The sequence below is a fragment of the Salmo salar genome, chromosome 17 (assembly GCF_965601325.2).
Source record: "Salmo salar chromosome 17, fSalSal1, whole genome shotgun sequence".
NCBI classification, from domain to species: domain Eukaryota; kingdom Metazoa; phylum Chordata; class Actinopteri; order Salmoniformes; family Salmonidae; genus Salmo; species Salmo salar.
Window position 1 is genome coordinate 67,657,036 of NC_138307.1, and position 24,599 is coordinate 67,681,634.

General features: G+C 45.2%; 1 protein-coding gene across 1 annotated transcript in view; it reads left to right on the plus strand.

Annotated features, from left to right (window-relative positions):
• Positions 1–24,599, plus strand: part of LOC106576554 (protein O-mannosyl-transferase TMTC2) — a 90,352-nt gene that overhangs the window by 25,679 nt on the left and 40,074 nt on the right. Inside the window, exon 2 of the mRNA XM_045700032.2 lies at positions 12,844–13,465. Coding sequence (XP_045555988.1) covers positions 12,844–13,465 — 622 coding nt within the window. The remainder of the gene's footprint in view (positions 1–12,843; positions 13,466–24,599) is intronic.

The window sequence follows — 24,599 nt, forward strand, 5'->3', positions numbered from 1 at the left end:
TTCACAAGGTCCTTTGCTGCTGTTCTGGGATTGATTTGTACTTTTCGCACCAAAGTACGTTCATCTCTAGGAGACAGAACGCGTCTCCTTCCTGAGCGGTATGATGGCTGCGTGGTCCCATGGTGTTTATACTTGCGTACTATTGTTTGTACAGATGAAAGTGGTACCGTCAGGTGTTTGGAAATTGCTCCCAAGGATGAACTAGACTTGTGGAGGTCCACCATTTTTTTTTCTGAGGTCTTGGCTGATTTCTTTGGATTTTCCCATGATGTCAAGCAAAGAGGTAGTGAGTTTGAAGGTAGGCCTTGAAATACGTCCACAGGTACACCTCCAACTGACTCAAATTATATCAATTAGCCTATCAGAAGCTTCTAAAGCCATGACATCATTTTCTGGAATTTTCCAAGCTGTTTAAAGGCGCAGCCAACTTAGTGTATGTAAACTTCTGACCCACTGGAATTGTGATACAGTGAATTATAAATGAAATAATCTGTCAGTAAACAATTGTTGGGAGAATTATTTGTGTCATGCACAAAGTAGATGTCCTAACAGACTTGCCAAAACTATAGTTTGTTAACAAGAAATTTGTGGAGTGGTTGAAAAACTAGTTTTAATGACTCCAACCTAAGTGTATGTAAATTTATGACTTCAACTGTATGATATCAACATTATAGTTTGAACCATGTTTTGAGGCTTTAGTGTTTGTAATCAAAGTAAACGTAAACAAACGTTGGCGTTAAGCAAGCTTATATTTTGGGTTCTGATGGGCTATGACAGTTAAACTAAGCTCTTGAGGCATTTAAAAGAATCAATGGGTACACCATTAATTTATACGACCAAAAATGAATATAGCAACTGCAGATCGAACAATCTAATTAATCCAGGGTTTTATAGGGTGTGAAGTTCTGCTCCCGAGTCCTTCATCCCAGTGCTGTATTTCACTGTGTATTCTATCCTATCTGGTTTTGCCTTTAGAGAACACATCCCAGGGGCATTGCTTTATTAGCTATTGATTTCCTGTCCCCTCTTCTTTGTGTGGCTGAGGACTCCTCAGGACTGTTTATAGACATCATCAGTCACCGAGCGGACAAGCGGGAGGGTCCCGGCCCCTTTTTAGCTGAGGTGGCATGGAGGACATGGCAGTAGCCTATCATCTGGTCCCGTTTGGTTGGATGCATCTCGCTAACGTAGCTGATCAATCAGGCTCTGTGGTGAAGATAATGGCAGCGGGATTGATCTGCTGAAATATAGATGATGGACCCTCACTCTCACTGATTGTCTCCACCAGATCATACCTCCTACCTAAAATGTAACATTGGGAAAGTCACAAAACAGCCACTCTACACTGCTTTTGTTAGGCCTGTAGCAAGGCAATTAGCTACTCATTACTTTAACATGACACTCCCAAATGATAACTTCCTAAGTCTATTTTAGGACCACTTCAACACTCTACGTCTACAAGCATCTTGAGAGGTAGAAACATTTTGTTCATGTCCAATTGTCATTTGAAAAGTGAAAGAATATTCAAAGACTGTATTATAGTTTCATGCACTGTACTGTTTAATGGTCACATACACCGGATAGTAGTACGGCGCCCCTGGAGCAAATTAGGGTTAAGTACCTTTCTCAAGGGCATATCGACAGATTTCCACCTTGTCGGCTCGGGCCCAACGCTATAACTGCTAGGCTACCTGCCCTGGCAGGTGCCCTGTGCAGAGTCCTTGGCCCTGGCTGTGCTGTGGCCCTGGCAGGTGCCCTGTGCAGAGTCCTTGGCCCCCTGGGCCCTGGTGCCCTGTGGCCTTGGCCCTGGCGGGCCCTGTGCCCTGTGGCCTTGGCCCTGGCGGCTGTGCAGAGTCCTTGGCCCTGGCTGTGTTGTGGCCTTGCTGCTAATCAGGAAACATGTTTTACGGGACATGATAGGAGCCCCCTCTGACAAAGAGGAGACATCCACTTCCTGGCTCCTTCCTCCAGCAGTGCTCCCTTTGAAGCAAACAGCCATCCTGATTGGTTGTTGGAGGAGATGGCAGCTTTAATGCCCTTGTAACTCCCTTCTCATTAATGGGTGGTAGTAGTGGGGAGGGACGTGGACAGAGAGGGATAATGAATGTTAATCACCACTGCGTCCAGCACTAATGCAGGTGAATAATGTGTTGTGGAGTCTTTTGATCATACACATCATTAACGTTATTGATATCATGGCTATGACGAAGATGTGAACCATCTGGAGGATGTGAGATACACACAGAGTGGTACACAGTGTCCTGTGACACAGAAGGAGTTGTGTGTGTGTGTGTGTGTGTGTGTGTGTGTGTTTCTGTGTATACGTGCCTGCATGTGTGTCAGTTTAAGACATCTCAGAACTCCGAGTCAAGTCTTTTGACTCGTTAGTCCTCCAAAATCCAAAGGCCGGTAGAAATGTCAGCTGTCTGATGAAAAGCCCGTTGGACCCTAACCATCACCACTCTAGCTCTCTGTATGAGACTCTCTCCTCTAGTTTGAATGATGGATGCTGTGCTGTTGATGGGAGGGGAGACAGGCAGGGTTATCGGAGGTTGTTGAGAGACTGCCTGTGGTTTCCATTCTAATACCATAGAAGCCTGCAAATCCTGTCTGTCTCTGTCTGTCTGTCTCTGTCTGTCTCTGTCTGTCTCTGTCTCTCTCAGGGTTACCTGAGGTCGCTGAGAGACTGCCTGTGGTTTCCATTCTAATACCATAGAAGCCTACAAATCCTGTCTGTCTGTCTGTCTGTCTGTCTGTCTGTCTGTCTGTCTGTCTGTCTGTCTGTCTGTCTGTCTGTCTGTCTGTCTGTCTGTCTGTCTGTCTGTCTGTCTGTCTGTCTGTCTGTCTGTCTGTCTGTCTGTCTGCCTGCCTGCCTGTCCAATGCTTACATGGCCTAGTATATATTTTTAGAATGGTGGGAAAGCTACCTTGATAAACAGTCACATAGTTCCTTGATAAACAGTCAATAAGTGCATCTGTAAATATTCTGGATGGTGAGAAAGCTTCTCAGAGCAGTGACGGCACTTAAACAGACTACATGAGATCATTTACACTTTCCCCTAAACAAAAATGTCTTAATAAAGTTTATGCCTGAGAAAGGTAAACGGGTAGTTGTTCCTCCACAAAGCTGATTTACTGTATTTTAATTAGCCCAGCTGGGATCTTCTTATTAAGTTAGCTAGTTAGCTAGTTAGCCCACCCATTCAAGAAGCTGCTTGGATATACAGTCGAGTGGGACAATGCAGAAGCTGGATGGCTATTTTCAGTCTACTGCATGGGACAGATGTACACAAATATAGATTAGGCTAATATAGGTTAGGCTAATATAGGTTAGGCTAATATAGGTTAGACTAATATAGGTTAGGCTAATATAGGTTAGGCTAATATAGGTTAGACTAATATAGGTTAGGCTAATATAGGTTAGGCTGATATAGGTTAGGCTAATATAGGTTAGGCTAATATAGGTTAGACTAATATAGGTTAGGGTATTTAGGTTAGGCTGATATAGGTTAGGCTAATATAGGTTAGGCTAATATAGGTTAGGCTAATGGTTTAAATATATAGACGATACCGTACATATCATTTGAATGACTGTTATTTTCATTCCTGCAGGACTAGCTGAAATGTCAGCCTACACCTAAAACACTGTCAAATGTGCAGTCCCCTGTCTTTCTCCCCACACATCAACCTCACTATGCTATCTATTGATTAGCATCCAAGAGCAGTTTATCATTTAACATTCCATCCTTTGAGAAGACAAACAACCATGTGTCGGAGTTGGCCGACAACACACAAATTAATTTCACATTTCACACAAACCAGGAAACCAGAGAGAGAGACTGGACTAAAGCCCATCATAGTGCTCTTGGCCCTCAGAAAGTGGCTGCGCCCCAAAGGGCACCCTATTCCCTATAATAATTCAAATATAATATTTTGACCAGGGTCAATAGGGCTCTGGTTAAAAGAAGTGCACTATATGTGAAATAGGGTACCATTTGTGATGCATTAATAATTGTGTCAGTGTGCCTTTATGGATTTCTCTACTTAGTGTTTATACCAGTGTGGGTCAGACTGTGGGAAAGTGTTATGGCATGACTGGAGAGGGTATTGTTCTGCCCACGTCTTGTTGACGTGAGATGTTTAGACACACCCACGTCTGGCCACTTCCTGACTTGTGGGTTATTAGATATATAAACACCACCAGAGTTACAGTAAGGGGATGATGATAAGGAAAGGAAGAGTGTGAGAGAGTACAGAAACATACAACATGGAGAAGAAGCGGCAGGCGGAGCGAGAGATGCCAATAAAGCCCTTAAATTGAATTGAATTGAGAGACAGGGACAGAGAGCGAGAGAGACAGAGACAGAGAGGATTGCAACCTAAAAATACATTCCCAGAACATTCAGGGAACCTAATATGCTAGCTGGTGAGCGACTATGCTAGTGTTGCTATGCTAATGTTGACGATATGTGGGCTTTGTGTAAAGGGCTCTCAGTATTCTGCTGAATGGCCAGCCAAAATAGATGTCTGAGAAGTAGGTGGGACTCTGTGGCAGCCCCATCAATCAAAGGCCTCCATCTGCCCTCTCCTCTCTGCTGTGTGTGTTTGTGTTTGTGTGTGTGTGTTTGCGTGTGTGTGTGTATGTTTTGCGTGTGTGCGTGTGTGAGTTGATACCCCCACACATAGGATGACTGTGTCGGACACATGCACACACCAAACCGCAGACCAGACAGCCAGTGAAGCAGTCTGGATCAGGGCTTTGCCAGACAAGTCTTTTCCAGTAGGCTAGGCAACAATGGCCTCCCGCCCAACAGCCACAGTCCAGTCTGTCTGTCAACCCGGGTGAAGAGACGACAGGGTTGTTCTTTAGCAAGCTGGGTCATTCACTGGGCTTAGCCTGTGCCTCTGTACTTGCCAACTGCACCACAGCATGGCATTAAGACTTAGTGCTCGTGTTTGGAATACATATTCTGTTGCTTCAGTTTTAAAATTGCCACTGTGCCAGTGTTTTATGTGTGTGCCTATGCACAACTCACAACTAGGAATAAGGAATGTCACTCACACACACACACAAATACATACAAATTTACCCCCTCCCCCCCCAAACACACACACACACACAATTCCCCCGACCACGCACACTATCACTACCCTACCCCAGTCGAGTGTAGAGAGCTTTAATCAGATAATAGGTTGACCTCTGCCCTCTGGGCAACGTCCCAAAAACACTGAGGGTCTATAATCACTCTCTAATCCTGTTAGGATTGGTTTAACTCAGAGAGAGGTGATATAACCCCTGCGACCTGAGTTTGGGCCAGTCCACCAAGGCAGAACAAAAGGAGAAATCAATTAGTTAACTCACGTAACTTCAAAATTCTATTGAATTAAAAGGGCTTTTGCCATTGAGGCCGAAGCATGCGTGTAGAGCTGAATGACATTTTAACTGTAGTGGATGGACTGAACTCTTTATTCAATGGATTGAAGAGGTGCATCTCTGCTATGAATGACATTTTAACTGTAGTGGATGGACTGAACTCTTTATTCAATGGATTGAAGAGGTGCATCTCTGCTATGAATGACATTTTAACTGTAGTGGATGGACTGAACTCTTTATTCAATGGATTGAAGAGGTGCATCTCTGCTATGAATGACATTTTAACTGTAGTGGATGGACTGAACTCTTTATTCAATAGATTGAAGAGGTGCATCTCTGCTATGTGTTTTATTGGAGACTGGAGCGGTGGTTGTTGTGGGGTGTAGAATAGATAGATGGTTGTTGTGGGGGTGTAGAATAGATAGATGGTTGTTGTGGGGGTATAGAATAGATAGATGGTTGTTGTGGGGTGTAGAATAGATAGATGGTTGTTGTGGGGGTGTAGAATAGATAGATGGTTGTTGTGGGGGTATAGAATAGATAGATGGTTGTTGTGGGGTGTAGAATAGATAGATGGTTGTTGTGGGGTGTAGAATAGATAGATGGTTGTTGTAGGGGTGTAGAATAGATAGATGGTTGTTGTGGGGGTGTAGAATAGATAGATGGTTGTTGTGGGGGTGTAGAATAGATAGATGGTTGTTGTGGGGTGTAGAATAGATAGATGGTTGTTGTAGGGGTGTAGAATAGATAGATGGTTGTTGTGGGGGTGTAGAATAGATAGATGGTTGTTGTGGGGTGTAGAATAGATAGATGGTTGTTGTAGGGGTGTAGAATAGATAGATGGTTGTTGTGGGGGTGTAGAATAGATAGATGGTTGTTGTGGGGGGTGTAGAATAGATAGATGGTTGTTGTGGGGGTGTAGAATAGATAGATGGTTGTTGTAGGGGTGTAGAATAGATAGATGGTTGTTGTGGGGGTGTAGAATAGATAGATGGTTGTTGTGGGGGTGTAGAATAGATAGATGGTTGTTGTGGGGGTGTAGAATAGATAGATGGTTGTTGTAGGGGTGTAGAATAGATAGATGGTTGTTGTGGGGGTGTAGAATAGATAGATGGTTGTTGTGGGGGTGTAGAATAGATAGATGGTTGTTGTGGGGGGTGTAGAATAGATAGATGGTTGTTGTGGGGGTGTAGAATAGATAGATGGTTGTTGTGGGGGTGTAGAATAGATAGATGGTTGTTGTGGGGGTGTAGAATAGATAGATGGTTGTTGTGGGGGTGTAGAATAGATAGATGGTTGTTGTGGGGGTGTAGAATAGATAGATGGTTGTTGTGGGGGTGTAGAATAGATAGATGGTTGTTGTGGGGGTGTAGAATAGATAGATGGTTGTTGTGGGGGTGTAGAATAGATAGATGGTTGTTGTAGGGGTATAGAATAGATAGATGGTTGTTGTGGGGGTGTAGAATAGATAGATGGTTGTTGTGGGGGTGTAGAATAGATAGATGGTTGTTGTGGGGGTGTAGAATAGATAGATGGTTGTTGTAGGGGTATAGAATAGATAGATGGTTGTTGTAGGGGTATAGAATAGATAGATGGTTGTTGTAGGGGTGTAGAATAGATAGATGGTTGTTGTGGGGGTATAGAATAGATAGATGGTTGTTGTGGGGGTATAGAATAGATAGATGGTTGTTGTAGGGGTATAGAATAGATAGATGGTTGTTGTGGGGGTATAGAATAGATAGATGGTTGTTGTAGGGGTGTAGAATAGATAGATGGTTGTTGTGGGGGTGTAGAATAGATAGATGGTTGTTGTGGGGGTGTAGAATAGATAGATGGATGGTTGTTGTGGGGGTGTAGAATAGATAGATGGATGGTTGTTGTAGGGGTGTAGAATAGATAGATGGTTGTTGTAGGGGTATAGAATAGATAGATGGTTGTTGTAGGGGTATAGAATAGATAGATGGTTGTTGTGGGGGGTGTAGAATAGATAGATGGATGGTTGTTTTAGGGGTATAGAATAGATAGATGGTTGTTGTGAGGGTGTCACTTGTCACTTGTTAAATCCACTTCAATCAGTGTCGATGATGTGGAGGAGACGGGTTAAAGAAGGATTTTTAAGCCTGGAGACAGTTGATACACGGATTGTGAATGTGTGCCATTCAGAGGGTGAAAGATTTAAGTGCCTTTAAACGGGGTATGATAGTAGGTGCCAGGCGCACCGGTTTGTGTCAAGAACTGCAACACTGCTGGGTTTTTCACGCTCAACAGTTTCCTGTGTGTATCAAGAATGGTCCACCACCCAAAGGACATCCAACCAACTTGACACAACTGTAGGAAGCATTGGAGTCAACATGGACCAGCATCCCTGTGGAGCGCTTTGGGCACCTTGTAGAGTCCATGCCCCCATGAATTGAGTCTGTTCTGAGGGCATAAGGGGAGGGGTGCAACTCAATATTAGGAAGTTGTTCCTAATGTTTTGTCCACTCAGTGTACTCTCCCACTCAAGCACAAAGCCTGGGAAACAAATCACATCGGGATGATAATGGTGTGGAGGTAGATGTTTATCAGCCGTTCCATATGGAAGCTTCACTCATTAATGTGGGAAGCTCTTTATTACCTTACCAATAGGCTGTCTGTCCACCTCAGCTCTATCTATGTGGTTAATTAGCTGGCCTTGTTCTTTTGCAAGCGAGATGCTGTGGCTACTGTCTCTGGATGCATGGAGAGTAATCCATGTAGACTCTGTGCCACAAAATGAGTGACAAAACATTACACAACTTGGCCAAATAATTTCAAGTCATCAGTCTCAAGTCAAAGTCGAGTCCCGAGTCTTGAGGCTCCAAGTCTAAGTCAAGCCTGACGTTATTTTATTTTCTATCAAGTCGAGTCTCAAGTCATCAAATTTGTGACTGGAGTCAGACTCGAGTCCAAGTCATGTGACTCTATACCACAACTCTGCTCTTTACACACTGGGATTCATCAGTGTTCCGTGTGCAGGATAATACACTCTGTAGACATTCAGACTGGCCGGAGGACCAGATATTTACAGAAGGCTGGAGTGGAGTGTTTAGCAACGAGATATTGATGAATGTCCCCTGTTTGTTTTATGGGGACATAAAGAGGAACGTACACTAAAGGCTAATCCATCCCCAGATCAAAACACAGCAGGTGTCGGTCGCTGGGGTTGATGCGTGTACTTGTGTGTTTGTGTGCATTTGTGAGCACACTTTCATATATGTGTGTGTGTGTGTGTGGGTAACCATATATGTGTGTGTGTGTGTGTGTGTGTTTACTAACTAGATAGCAGAGTGTCTCCCCTCTCCAGTCTGGCAGGGTCAGCATGTTTACCTAGGGCTGGAGTCTTAACTTAATCACTGCAGCCTTACACCTCGATCACACCGATAGCAGCATGACATTTTTGTACACCAGAAGTACATTCATTTCCAATGGAACGCTGCGTTTCCCTTGCGGCATTGTGCTACAGAGGCAGTTGCAGTGCATTCTGTGTTCTGTGTGGTGTATACTTTGGATTTATCAAATGTGTGCATCAAATTGCATGCGTACACTTGACAGAAATAGTAGCAAAAGGGGAATGTTGACAGGTGTGGACCTGATCCTAGATCAGCACTCCTACTCTGAGATTTTATTTTATTTATTTTATTTATTTCACCTTTATTTAACCAGGTAGGCAAGTTGAGAACAAGTCTGGCCAAGATAAAGCAAAGCAGTTCGACAACATACAACAACACAGAGTTACACATGGAGTAAAACAAGCATACAGTCAATAATACAGTAGAAAATAAGTCTATATACAATGTGAGCAAATGAGCTGAGATAAGGGCGGTAAAGGCAAAAAAGGCCATGGTGGCAAAAGTAAATACAATATAGCAAGCATGCATTTAGTTTTACTTGTATTTAGGAGCAGTTGGAGGCCACGGAAGGAGAGTTGTATGGCATTGAAGCTCGTCTGGAGGTTAATTAACACAGTGTCCAAAGAAGGGCCAGAAGTATACAGAATGGTGTCGTCTGCGTAGAGGTGGATCAGAGACTCACCAGCAGCAAGAGCGACATCATTGATGTATACAGAGAAAAGAATTGGCCCAAGAATTGAACCCTGTGGCACCCCCATAGAGACTACCAGAGGTCCGGACAACAGGCCCTCCGATTTGACACACTGAACTCTATCAGAGAAGTAGTTGGTGAACCAGGCGATGCAATCATTTGAGAAACCAAGAGATGCTTTGTGAATATGGGTCCTTGTCTAATACACACTACACTGCTGGCTCAGTCCACATCACAGCAATCAACGCTGACACTAAGTCCGAGCCTCTCTGTCTCACCACAGCTTTCTCCTTCAGTTCAGCAATCAAAACTTCCTCTAATTCATTCATAAGACAAATAATAGCAGATTTGCTGATGAGTGATGTTCATTAGTATGTTATGAATGGCTGGCTAAACTGGTGTGGAAGGTTCATTAGTGTACTATAAATCAAATGGTTCATTAGTATACTATATATCAAATGGTTCATTAGAATACTATATATCAAATGGTTCATTAGAATACTATACATCAAATGGTTCATTAGAATACTATACATCAAATGGTTCATTTCTCCTTCACCACTTTGTGTCTGTGCTGACCTCAGAGCTCAGTGCAGCCTGTCGTCGCGTGAGGCAGGGAGGGAGAATTCCTCAGTTTCCCAGGATTGTTTTCTCAATGGGAAAACAAGCGTCAGTTTCTCAGGCTCTGCACTGCTGAGAGACGGACCGGACTGGGAGGGAGGAAGACGGAATACTGCCTATTCCTCAGTATTCCCTGTTCCACATCTTATCTCATCACTCAGTTTGAACAGGATTCATCTCGGATCATACTAGTGTTTTTTTTACTACCTGTTTTTCCACAGGTTAATTCATATTAAAACTGTATTTGTACAACTGTATATTTTTGTGCCTGCGTTACTGTGTGTGTGTGTGTGTGTGTGTGTGTTTGGGTCTTGCATTAATAGTACACTAACAAGCTCCAGTGTAGCCGCCCTTTAGCCTCCCCTGAGTCTTGGCCCATCTACGTCTCCATCCTCACCAGAGATAAATCATTCAAATATTTAAATCAGACCTCCTACCACCCCCACCTCTGCTCTTCTCTCCCCACTTATGCTGGCTGTAAGGGTCTGGACAGGAGCTATAGGGATCCGTCGCAAATGAGACCCTATTCCCTATATAATGCACTGCTTTTGAACAGAGACCCTGGTCAAAAGTAGTGCACTATTTAGGGAATAGGGAGCCATTTGGGATGCTACCTAGATATTGAAGGGGGAGAGTGACAGTAGTGCTGGCTGGCTGTGCTGATGGCTTCATTGGCCCTGTCTCTGAAGTGGGATAGAGTGGTCTCCCGGAGCGACTGATTTAGAGAGGTCTTTTGTATTCTACTGTCGTACGTGGGGGGGGGGGGGCACTCTCTCAGGCTGGCAGGCACTCTCTCCCCTCAATTTAAAATCCCAAAATATAAAAGGGGTGTTCTTTTGAAAAAATGGCTCCTTTTTTTTATTGTGTTCATTTTATGGAAGTGAGGAGTGAGAATACAGGAGTGAGGGGTTGTGGGTAAGGACAGAGGAGAGGAGGAGAGGAGGGGGTAGCCTAGATGGTGAATGGGTGTGATTAACAAAGGTACACAGAGTTGTGTATGATGTGTGTGCAGCTGGAGGAGAGAGAGAGAAAGGGAGAAAATACAGACTAACCCACTGCCATGGGGATGAACTAACACGACAGAGCACTCTATCTCTCTATCTCTCACTCCCCTCCCTCCCTCCCTCCCTCCCTCGAGCTCTATACTGTTACATCTCTCTGGATTTCTCGCTCTAGACATTTCACTCTCTCTCCCCACATCTTATCATGTCACTTTCCTTCATTCTCTCCCTCTCCCTCTCTTTCTGGTTCTCCTGCTGTCTCTCCTGACCCCTCTCTCTCTATTTCTCCCTCTCTCTCTCTCTCATTCTAATTAATCTAGTCCTTGTGCTGGCACTGAGTCCTAATCTCCTCACAAAGGAAGTCCTGAGCTGCACCCGGTCCAATCTCTTTTACTCAAACACAATGTTTGACTGGCGCTTGAGAAAACGGAGCCCCCCCCCATATACGGACATGGTGTCACACACACACACACACACACACACAAACATTGTCACACACGGTCACACACACGGCACCACACACACACACACACACACACACACACACACACACACACACACACACACACACACACACACACATGCGCGTCTATTGATATATCAGGTTCAGACTCTGTTGTTCTGTGATAAGGGAACGGTATCTGGAACATCAACACTAATTGCCACGTCTGTCATAACAACTATGGTGAACAAGTGGTGGCCCTCTCGTCCCTCGCACTAGTCAGGACTCTACATGTTAGACTACTGCAGTCAAGATCAGTGTCTTCTTAGGTTTATAGTGTCCCATTTTTAACATATGTCTTATCTAATCCCCAAAAACTGTTAGTTTGTGTGTAATGACTGTATACATTATGCCACGTTTTTAATGCATTCAGCTTGTATACAAAAACGTCTTTTTTCTCTCCAAATAAGACATTTATTTCACATCAAACACCACCACTATCTAAAGCTATCACTGATCAAGCTAAAGGTTCCATGTGTGTCCTCAGAAAGCCAAATGGTTGTCATATGTGGTAGGTAGACTGTGTTGATTGAGCTAGCTACAGTATGGTCTGTGGTAGGTAGACTGTGTGTTGATTGAGCTAGCTACAGTATGGTCTGTGGTAGGTAGACTGTGTGTTGATTGAGCTAGCTACAGTATGGTCTGTGGTAGGTAGACTGTGTGTTGATTGAGCTAGCTACAGTATGGTCTGTGGTAGGTAGACTGTGTGTTGATTGAGCTAGCTACAGTATGGTCTGTGGTAGGTAGACTGTGTGTTGATTGAGCTAGCTACAGTATATGGTTACAGTAAGCTGTTGTGTTAGTGGTTAGAGGGGTCATTTATCATGCAGTTTGACATCTCTGGGGTGAATCATCTCGTTTGTCACAGTCTGTTAGTGTACATGAGGCACGTCCGGGTTCCCCTTAATTATGTGTTAATTGTGAGATAGTAGAGAGGCCTCAGGGGCCAATAATCACCTGACAAAGTGTGTGTGTGTGTGTGTGTGTGTGTGTGTGTGTGTGTGTGTGTGTGTGTGTGTGTGTGTGTTCACACCATGCTCCATCCATCACAGTTATTATCACATCAAGGTTCATCTGTGTCATTCTCTCACAGTCGCTACATCAATGACTACCACTTTATCTCTCTCTCTGACTGAAAACCCCTGTTCATCTAGATGGTATCCAAACTGACACTGACCCTCCTCTCTCTCTCTCTCTCTCTCTCTCTCTCTCTCTCTCTCTCTCTCTCTCTCTCTCTCTCTCTCTCTCCTCTCTCTCTCTCTCTCTCTCTCTCTCCCCGACAGCCGTGCGATCAAGACCAACCAGGACCTTCTCCCCGAGACCCCGTGGACCAACGTCCTGTATGATGACTTCTGGGGCACCCTGCTCACCCACAGCGGCAGCCACAAGTCTTTCCGACCCCTCTGCACCCTCTCTTTCCGCCTCAACCACGCCCTGGGCGGCCTGCGCCCCTGGGGCTACCACCTGGTCAACATGGGCCTCCACGGGGCTGTCACAGGCCTTTTCACTGCCCTCTGTCGCCCCCTCCTGGGGGGAGGTCCGTGGAGTCTTCTGGTGGGGCTCCTCTTCGCCTCCCACCCGGTGCATACGGAAGCCGTGGCGGGGGTAGTGGGGAGGGCCGACGTCGGTGCAGCACTGCTGTTCCTCTTGTCTCTTCTCTGTTACACAAGGCACTGCGGGCTCCGCTCGGCCTACACGGCCTCTTCTAGGGACTGTCAGACCAGGGGCTGTGGTAGGCTCCGAGCCTGGACGTGGCTGTGGCTGCTGGGGAGCCTGGTCTGCGCAGCGTCCAGCATGCTGTGGAAGGAGCAGGGAGTCACGGTGCTGGCCGTATCAGCGGCTTACGACCTCTTTGTGTTCCAGCGGCTCCGGTTCCGCCAGGCGGTGGTCGTGCTCCTGGGGAAGGTAAACAACATTGCCCTCTGTTTACAAAGTGGCACTCCTCTTTGTGTCTCTGCGTGTATCCAATTTCCTCTTCCCCCTGCGGAGGGGAAATCTCAGCCAACCACAAATGGTTCCTGTGTGTATCTACAATTCGGATTGTTTATGGGGAAGTCGTGTGTGTGTGTGTTTGTTTTTCATTAAGAGTGTAATTTGAAAGCATTTATCCTAGCACTACCATGCACACAGCTGAGGAATGCAAAATAAGTGAGTTTTTTTCTTCCTCTAAACTGAAATAAAATATATTTATTTTGGTCAGTTTCCAGCGAGTCCTCCTCACTGAGGTACACAGATACACTGAAACATGCTTCTGGTTCAGAATCTTACCCCGATGACGTCTGTCTGTGTAAGCTTCTGTGTTTGTGTGTGTGTGTTCCTGTGAGCTTTCTACGGTGTGTGTGTGTGTGTGTGTGTGTGTGTGTGTGTGTGTGTGTGTGTGTGTGTATTTGTGGCATGCAGTCGGGTTATTTTGAGGTGACAAAAGAAAGATATGCTCTCTCACTGCAGAGACAATGATACACTTCCTTCTCCGCTACATTGTCTGCCTAGTCAGTTTCAGGTACAGTGTCCATCCAATTAGACACATAGGGCATAGAAAGGTAATATATATGTTCTTAGTAGTACAAGTGGAGTCCTTTACCCTGCACAGGGAAACACACACACTCGCACACGCATGCTCAGACGTTCACACGGGCTGTTTGCCGTCATATATGGGGAGAGAGGGAGTTACCATCCTATAGGCTATCTTCCACTGCATGTATAGTCACACACACACACAGAGACACACACACACACAGACAGATCACACACACACACACACACACACACACACACACACACACACACACACACACACACACACAGAGAGACACACACATACACACACATACACACACACTGCCTATTCCCTGTGAGAAAACACCCATCTAGAGCTGCCACATGCAGGATGAGGACAGGCAGGGTGCATGAAAGACACAGTGACATACTGTATCTCACACGGACACTCGGGGTTTGATTAGAAATCCTGCTCTCAGATCTATATAGCAGCCCTTGTAAAAACATCATGATAGAAGAATAAAGATTCTCCTTGAGGTTTTACTGGGCAAGGACAGTCTGGTCCGTTTGTGTGTGTGAGAGACAGAGAGTGTTACATTTTAACTCTGTGTAAGTGTGCTTACACACCCTGTCCTCTGGTGCAGCTTTGCTGTAGTCCTCTTTGGCAGCTTGCTATCCTAAAGCTGTTATTAGGGGATTTTAGTGAGAGGCCCAGAGGATCAGAGTGAGGGAGGGAGGCAGTGTGAAGTCTCTCTGCTCAGCAGGAAGGATCTGGTTGTGTATTCACAGCCAGTGGACCCTAGCAGAGAAACAGATGTACTGTAGCATCTGTCCTCAATTAAGACTGATACGATGGCATCTATCTACAACCCTTAAGGTTTTAGAGGAGACACACACACATACATACATATATACACACACACTCACACACATACACTCACACACAGTACCCTCCTCCCCCTCTGGCCACATTCCCTGTTAATCTATTCAATAGTGCAGCAGGTATTTTCAACAGACAGTACCCTCCTCCCTTACCCTTATACACAATGGACCTGGCCAGTCTCCCAGATCCAGCCGACAGATCCTGGTGCCAACCCTGCACCTCCTATTTCGCCTCCTGCCAGCACATCTGGCTCATTTATCACCCTCGCCTCCTTGCCGTGCCCTCCTCTTCCTCCTCTCCCATGCCACCACATCCCTCCTCTCCCATGGCACCCCAGCCCTCCTCTCCCATGCCAGCCCTCCTCTCCCATGCCAGCCCTCCTCTCCCATGGCACCCCCGTTCTCCCCTCCCATTCTCCCCTCCCATGGCACCCCAGCCCTCCTCTCCCACTGGCACCCCAGCCCTCCTCTCCCATGGCACCCCAGCCCTCCTCTCCCATGGCACCCCAGCCCTCCTCTCCCATGGCACCCCCGTTCTCCCCTCCCATGGCACCCCAGCCCTCCTCTCCCATGGCACCCCAGCCCTCCTCTCCCATGGCACCCCCGTTCTCCCCTCCCATGGCACCCCAGCCCTCCTCTCCCACTGGCACCCAGCCCTCCTCTCCCACTAGCACCCCAGCCCTCCTCTCCCACTAGCACCCCAGCCCTCCTCTCCCATGGCACCCCAGCCCTCCTCTCCCATGGCACCCCCGTTCTCCCCTCCCATGGCACCCCAGCCCTCCTCTCCCATGGCACCCCAGCCCTCCTCTCCCATGGCACCCCAGCCCTCCTCTCCCATGGCACCCCCGTTCTCCCCTCCCATGGCACCCCAGCCCTCCTCTCCCATGGCACCCCAGCCCTCCTCTCCCACTGGCACCCAGCCCTCCTCTCCCATGGCACCCCAGCCCTCCTCTCCCATGGCACCCCAGCCCTCCTCTCCCATGGCACCCCAGTCCTCCTCTCCCATGGCACCCCAGCCCTCCTCTCCCATGGCACCCCATCCCGCCTCCTAATCTCTCAGATGCCGGGGCTGCGACCACGAGGCTATCGCTCGCCGATTACGACCCCAGACACCTCAAAAACAAATGTGTGGGAACACGGAGAGAGGGAGAGAGAGAGAGAGAGAGAGAGGGAGAAGAAGGAAACTATGTTCTCACTTCCCCTCTTTTATCTGTGTCTCTCCACTCGTACTCACCCACTGCCAGGAGAGCACCTCACCCCTCTTTGTCTGCCCAGTCAGTGTGGTTTTACTGTGATGGCAGAATAACAATAATTCACTTCTGTTATTGCATCATATTGGGCAGTGAGGCACTGCATTCCAATTCTATCTTTGCGCATGTTAGCATTTGCTTAGCTATTTCTAAAGATTTCCTGACAATTTGAACTGTTTGTGTTATTTACTCTGCAGTGAGAGGAAACGGAGGGGGAGGTAAAACCCATCCTTTCTTATTAGCTGACTTATTAGTGACCGGCGCTCCATTTCTCATCCTATTAGTTCTGTATTCAGACTGAAATGAAAGAGGTAGAGGGGCCTTGGAGAGAGAGGGGGAGAGAGAGAGAGGGAGAGATTTACAAATCAGTGGCCCTGACACTAGCATCCCATACACACACACATGTCCAGGAAACAACAGTCTGTGGAGCAGAGGTTGGAGTGTGTGTTTCAGTCAAAGTGGCAGAGCCATATAGCTTCTGTATTACCTCCTTCTTTTTCCCGTTCCGTTCCACCTGTCAAAAACAAACAATCAGCAGAGAATGATGGATGAGCACAGGAAGCAATTCAAAATAAAGGTGTGTGAAATGAAGGAGTGAAAGAATGACTGGTGGATAGGTGATTCAGGAATAAGCTCTTCACCATGCACAGCATCAATAACAGTGTCAACTGCTTTCGAGCCCTTTATCAAAGCTTCAGAGTGGCTATCTTTTAGTTGTGCTTAAGCCTAGGGCTTAGTTCTTTCTGACCACGTCACCTGACCAGGAACACTCTTGTCCCTAGTCATAGCCTGTAGTTATATCCTATAATGTTGTAACTAGGGTCCTTATAATACTGTAACTAGGGTCTCTATAATACTGTAACTAGGCTCTCTATAATACTGTAACTAGGGTCCCTATAATACTGTAACTAGGCTCTCTATAATACTGTAACTAGGCTCTCTATAAGACTGTAACTAGGGTCCTTATAGGACTGTAACTAGGGTCCCTATAAGACTGTAACTAGGGTCCCTATAAGACTGTAACTAGGGTCCCTATAAGACTGTAACTAGGGTCCCTATAAGACTGTAACTAGGGTCCCTATAAGACGGTAACTAGGGTCCCTATAATACTGTAACTAGGGTCTCTATAATACTGTAACTAGGCTCTCTATAATACTGTAACTAGGGTCCCTATAGGACTGTAACTAGGGTCCCTATAGGACTGTAACTAGGGTCCCTATAGGACTGTAACTAGGGTCCCTATAAGACTGTAACTAGGGTCTCTATAATACTGTAACTAGGGTCTCTATAATACTGTAACTAGGGTCCCTATAATACTGTAACTAGGGTCCCTATAATACTGTAACTAGGGTCTCTATAATACTGTAACTAGGGTCCTTATAATACTATAACTAGGGTCCTTATAATACTGTAACTAGGGTCTCTATAATACTGTAACTAGGGTCTCTATAGTACTGTAACTAGGGTCCCTATAGGACTGTAACTAGGGTCTCTATAATACTGTAACTAGGGTCTCTATATGACTGTAACTAGGGTCCCTATAGGACTGTAACTAGGGTCTCTATAATACTGTAACTAGGGTCTCTATAAGACTGTAACTAGGGTCTCTATAATACTGTAACTAGGGTCCCTATAGGACTGTAACTAGGGTCCCTATAGGACTGTAACTAGGGTCTCTATAATACTGTAACTAGGGTCCCTATAGGACTGTAACTAGGGTCCCTATAATACTGTAACTAGGGTCTCTATAATATTGTAACTAGGGTCTCTATAATACTGTAACTAGTGTCCCTATAGGACTGTAACTAGGGTCCCTATAGGACTGTAACTAGGGTCCTTATAAGACTGTAACTAGGATCCCTATAGGACTGTAACTAGGGTCCCTATAATACTGTAACTAGGGTCCCTATAGGACTGTAACTAGGGTCCCTATAGGACTGTAACTAGGGTCCCTATAGGACTGTAACTAGGGTCCCTATAATACTGTAACTAGGGTCCCTATAGGACTGTAACTAGGGTCTCTATAATACTGTAACTAGGGTCCCTATAGGACTGTAACTAGGGTCCCTATAAGACTGTAACTAGGGTCTCTATAATACTGTAACTAGGGTCCTTATAGGACTGTAACTAGGGTCCCTATAAGACTGTAACTAGGGTCCCTATAAGACTGTAACTAGGGTTTCTATAATACTGTAACTAGGGTCCCTATAGGACTGTAACTAGGGTCCCTATAGGACTGTAACTAGGGTCCCTATAAGACTGTAACTAGGGTCCCTATAATACTGTAACTAGGGTCCCTATAAGACTGTAACTAGGGTCCCTATAAGACTGTAACTAGGGTCTCTATAAGACTGTAACTAGGGTCTCTATAAGACTGTAACTAGGGTCTCTATAATACTGTAACTAGGGTCCCTATAAGACTGTAACTAGGGTCTCTATAATACTGTAACTAGGGTCCCTATAGGACTGTAACTAGGGTCCCTATAGGACTGTAACTAGGGTCCCTATAGGACTGTAACTAGGGTCCCTATAGGACTGTAACTAGGGTCCCTATAGGACTGTAACTAGGGTCCCTATAGGACTGTAACTAGGGTCTCTATAAGACTGTAACTAGGGTCCCTATAGGACTGTAACTAGGGTCCCTATAATACTGTAACTAGGGTCTCTATAATACTGTAACTAGGGTCCCTATAATACTGTAACTAGGGTCTCTATAATACTGTAACTAGGGTCTGTATAATACTGTAACTAGGGTCTCTATAATACTGTAACTAGGGTCTCTATAAGACTGTAACTAGGGTCTCTATAATACTGTAACTAGGGTCCCTATAAGACTGTAACTAGGGTCCTTATAGGACTGTAACTAGGGTCCCTATAAGACTGTAACTAGGGTCCCTATAAGACTGTAACTAGGGTCTCTATAAGACGGTAACTAGGGTCTCTATAATACTGTAACTACGGTCCCTATAAGACTGTAACTAGGGTCCCTATAGGACTGTAACTAGGGTCCCTATAGGACTGTAACTAGGGTCCCTATAAGACTGTAACTAGGGTCCCTATAATACTGTAACTAGGGTCCCTATAAGACTGTAACTAGGGTCCCTATAAGACTGTAACTAGGGTCTCTATAAGACTGTAACTAGGGTCTCTATAATACTGTAACTAGGGTCCCTATAATACTGTAACTAGGGTCCCTATAAGACTGTAACTAGGGTCTCTATAATACTGTAACTAGGGTCCCTATAGGACTGTAACTAGGGTCCCTATAGGACTGTAACTAGGGTCCCTATAGGACTGTAACTAGGGTCCCTATAGGACTGTAACTAGGGTCCCTATAGGACTGTAACTAGGGTCCCTATAGGACTGTAACTAGGGTCTCTATAAGACTGTAACTAGGGTCCCTATAGGACTGTAACTAGGGTCCCTATAATACTGTAACTAGGGTCTCTATAATACTGTAACTAGGGTCCCTATAATACTGTAACTAGGGTCTCTATAATACTGTAACTAGGGTCTCTATAAGACTGTAACTAGGGTCCCTATAAGACTGTAACTAGGGTCCTTATAGGACTGTAACTAGGGTCCCTATAAGACTGTAACTAGGGTCCCTATAAGACTGTAACTAGGGTCCCTATAAGACTGTAACTAGGGTATCTATAAGACTGTAACTAGGGTATCTATAAGACTGTAACTAGGGTCCCTATAGGACTGTAACTAGGGTCTCTATAAGACTGTAACTAGGGTCTCTATAATACTGTAACTAGGGTCCCTATAAGACTGTAACTAGGGTCCCTATAAGACTGTAACTAGGGTCTCTATAATACTGTAACTAGGGTCCCTATAAGACTGTAACTAGGGTCCTTATAGGACTGTAACTAGGGTCTCTATAAGACTGTAACTAGGGTCTCTATAATACTGTAACTAGGGTCTCTATAATACTGTAACTAGGGTCTCTATAAGACGGTAACTAGGGTCTCTATAATACTGTAACTAGGGTCTCTATAATACTGTAACTAGGGTCTGTATAATACTGTAACTAGGGTCTCTATAAGACTGTAACTAGGGTCTCTATAAGACTGTAACTAGGGTCTCTATAATACTGTAACTAGGGTCCCTATAAGACTGTAACTAGGGTCCTTATAGGACTGTAACTAGGGTCCCTATAAGACTGTAACTAGGGTCCCTATAAGACTGTAACTAGGGTCTCTATAATACTGTAACTAGGGTCTCTATAATACTGTAACTAGGGTCCCTATAAGACTGTAACTAGGGTCTCTATAAGACTGTAACTAGGGTCTCTATAAGACTGTAACTAGGGTCCCTATAATACTGTAACTAGGGTCTCTATAAGACTGTAACTAGGGTCTCTATAAGACTGTAACTAGGGTCTCTATAATACTGTAACTAGGGTCTCTATAATACTGTAACTAGGGTCTCTATAATACTGTAACTAGGGTCCCTATAAGACTGTAACTAGGGTCCCTATAAGACTGTAACTAGGGTCCCTATAGGACTGTAACTAGGGTCCTTATAGGACTGTAACTAGGGTCCCTATAGGACTGTAACTAGGGTCCCTATAGGACTGTAACTAGGGTCCCTATAGGACTGTAACTAGGGTCCCTATAATACTGTAACTAGGGTCCCTATAATACTGTAACTAAGGTCTCTATAATACTGTAACTAGGGTCCCTATAATACTGTAACTAGGGTCCCTATAATACTGTAACTAGGGTCCCTATAATACTGTAACTAAGGTCTCTATAATACTGTAACTAGGGTCCCTATAGGACTGTAACTAGGGTCCAGAGTTTTTATCATTTCCTCGTTAGGTCATGTGGTCAGGAGAAACTCTGGGCTCTACTTAAGAGGATGCATGGGGCGAAGGACGCTGCATATGATTGGATGTTCCCTTTCTTGGCGTGTAATTAAAGTGTGACAGAAACAGTAGATTCCCTGATTTGTCTCAATGAGGCCCGGGGCTGCAGATTAGTGCGTCGGCGGTTGACGACCGCTTGATGAATGCCGTGGCAATTATCCTCCACAGAGGCGTTCAGCTGTGAAATGATGCCTGCGGTGGTAATTCCCTCTCACTCACTCTTTCTCTCTTTCTCGCTCTTTTTTTGTCTGTGGTTAGATTGTGTTTGTTTGTGCCAGAGCTGAGGAGTCTCACACGTTCTGTATTTAGTGGCATGTCTACGGAAGTGGGGAAGGCTACTTGTTTCTACAACTAGAACAATGTGCATGAAATAAAAAAAATTAGCAATCTATCTGTTGGCTAGTAGGTCTAACAATATGTCATATCTGAAGTAAAGTGATGGATAATATTTGGCTTCCCTTTAGTTGCCTGACAACACTGGTTCATTCTCTCTATTGCTCTATGGACAGCAATCCCAGAGAGAAGCAGGGTGGTCCAGTGGTCCATCCATCCCAGTGGGGGATGTGAACCGATGACCTGTCCCATTATGGGTCCCTGTGCTAGCGCCACTTCAGTCTTTATATTGAGTGGTATTCAGTAATAAGGTCCCTTCATCAAAGTCAGCCACTGAAGGCCGGACCCTAGTCCTGTCTGATTAACTGGGGGAATGTACCTAGTCAGGAGAAAAGGCCCAATGTGTTAAGAGAAGTGTAAACGGCCTGGATGTCCCTGGTTGATGACATCAGAGTTCCATCAAAAACACTGGCCAATGGACTGCATCCACACAGAGGTGATACTCCGGGGTGAAGTTTCCCCTCGGTACAGATCTAGGATCAGCTTTCTCCCCCAATCATTACCTTAAAGTGATGCTACAAAAGTTTTGTAGCATCACAAAAGTCCCCTAAAAATTGGTGGCAATTTTAGTCCCCTAAAAGAGGGGTCAAATACTTATTTCCCTCATTAAAATGCAAATCAATTTATAACATTTCTGACATGCGTTTTTCTGGATATTTTTGTTGTTATTCTGTCTCTCACTGTTCAAATAAACCTACCATTAAAATTATAGACTGATCCTTTCTTTGTCAGTGGGCAAACGTACAAAATCAGCAGGGGATCAAATCGTTTTTTCCCCCACTGAACAGTGCAGTTCAAGAAGAGTTAAGAAAATATTGACCAAATAAACTAAAGTAAAAAATAATAAAAAGTAACACAATAACATAACAATAACGAGGCTATATACAGGGGGTACCGGTACCGAGTCAGTGTGCGGGGGTACAGGTTAGAGGTCATTTGTACATGTAGGTAGAGGTGAAGTGACTATGCATTGATAATAAACAACAGCGAGTAGCAGCAGTATACAAAACAAATGGAGGGTTGGGGGTGTCAATGTAATAGTCCGGTGGCCATTTGATTAATTGTTCAGAAGTCTTATGGTTTGGGGGTAGAAGCTGTTAAGGAGCCTTTTGGTCCTAGACTTGGCACTCTGGTACCGCTTGCCGTGCGGTAGCAGAGAAAACGGTCTATGACTTGGGTGACTGTAGTCGCTGACAACTTTATGGGCTTTCCTCTGACACTGCCTATTATATAGGTCCTGGATGGCAGGAAGCTTGGCCCCAGTGATGCACTGGGCAGTACACACTACCCTCTGTAGCGCCTTACAGTCAGATGCCGAGCAGTCGCCATACCAGGCGGTGATGCAACCGGTCAGGATGCTCTCGATGGTGCAGCTGTAGAACTTTTTGAGGATCTGGGGATCCATGCCAAATCTTTTCGGTCACCGCTCAGGAAGGAGACGCGTTCTGTCTCCTAGAGATAGATGAGAACTCTCTTGGTAGATAGTGTGGTCTACAGCTTATCATAAGGTACTCTACCTCAGGCGAGTAATACCTCGAGACTTCTTTAATATTAGACATCGCCCACCAGCTGTTATTGACAAAAAGACACACACCCCCACCACTCGTCTTAACAGATGTAGCTTCTCTGTTCTGCTGGTGCATTTAAAATCCCTCCAGCTCTATTTTATCCGTGTCGTCGTTCAGCCACGACTCGTGAAACATAAGATATTACAGTTCTTAATGTCCCGTTGGTAGGATAATCGTAATCATAGGTCATCAATTTTATTTTCCAATGATTTCATGTTAGCAAGTAGAATTGATGGCAGTGGGAGTTTACTCGCTCGCCAATGGATTCTCAAAATGCAGCCCGATCTGCATCCTCTTTTCCTCCGTCTTTTCTTCACGCAAATGACGGGGATCTGGGCCTGTTCCCGGGAGAGCAGTATATCTTTCTCATCGGACTCGTTAAAGGAAAAAGCTTCTTCCAGTTTGTGGTGAGTCATCCCAGTTCTGATGTCCAGAAGTTATTTTTGGTCATAAGAGACGGAAACAGCAACATTTATGTACAAAATAAGTAAAGAAATAAGTTACAAACAACGTAAAACGTCAGCCATCCTCTTCGGCGCCATCTTAACAGTCTCTGAGTAGTGGGGAAACTAGGGGCAACTTCATCCTACACCCAGAGAGGACATATGGCAGCGCTGCGATGTCAAGCATTGTAAGGATCAGGCTAGGGATAGGAGTGCAACAGTGGCCTGGCTATCATACCCAATGTTACTGTTTTAACTCTAACTAAAAGAGTATGGTCCAAGAAGGCCCAACCAAGGCCCATATACCAGGAGGATTTATGAGGAGGATGAGGAGTGTAAACGGGACGTGACTTTATAGAGGAAGTCCGTAGGCTCTTTCCCCCTGCTGCTTTCTGTCAGTCCACAGGCAGCTTTATGAGAGAGTCCACTAATGTCAACCTCATCCCGCTGTGTCTTCAAACACGTCTTGAACAGCGCCAACAGACACTAATAACAGTACGATGGGTATTAGAGGACCACACGCAGCAGAGGACAATGTTTGAACATGGCTAATGATGAATGACAAACACAATGCAGAGATAAGAATGGGCTGGTCTTCATGTCGTTTTAAAAGAGAGGGAGAGAGAGAGAGACAGGGGGACAGAGGGAGAGGGAGAAAGAGAGGGGGAGAGGGACAGAGGGAGAGAGAGAGAGAGAGAGAGGGGGAGAGAGAGGGAGGGACGGACGGACAGTTCCCATGCGGATGGAAAGCAGAGAGGTCTTATGTAGTGAAGAGAGCAGTAAAAATCCACAGTGTGTGAGATCTGTGGAGAGCGCAGTGTTTAGATGAAAGCCTTGGCCCGAGTGGGACGGCAGCTTTGACATGCTGCAAGGGATTATTCCGGCTCTTTTAACCAGCCACAGATCTTATGAGCTCCAATGAGAGAGCTGCTCTGACGCTGGAAATAAAGTAACTCAAACAGATAAATCATCAATGATACATCCTAGCATTGCCCTAGGTGACTTCGACTGTACCTCTAGAATCAAATCAAACCACATAAAATCAAGTCAAATGTTTTTTGTAAAGTTATTTTTGCAAAGTCATTTTTCACAGAATAGCCAGATGAGTTGTGAAATAGAATGATACAAAGA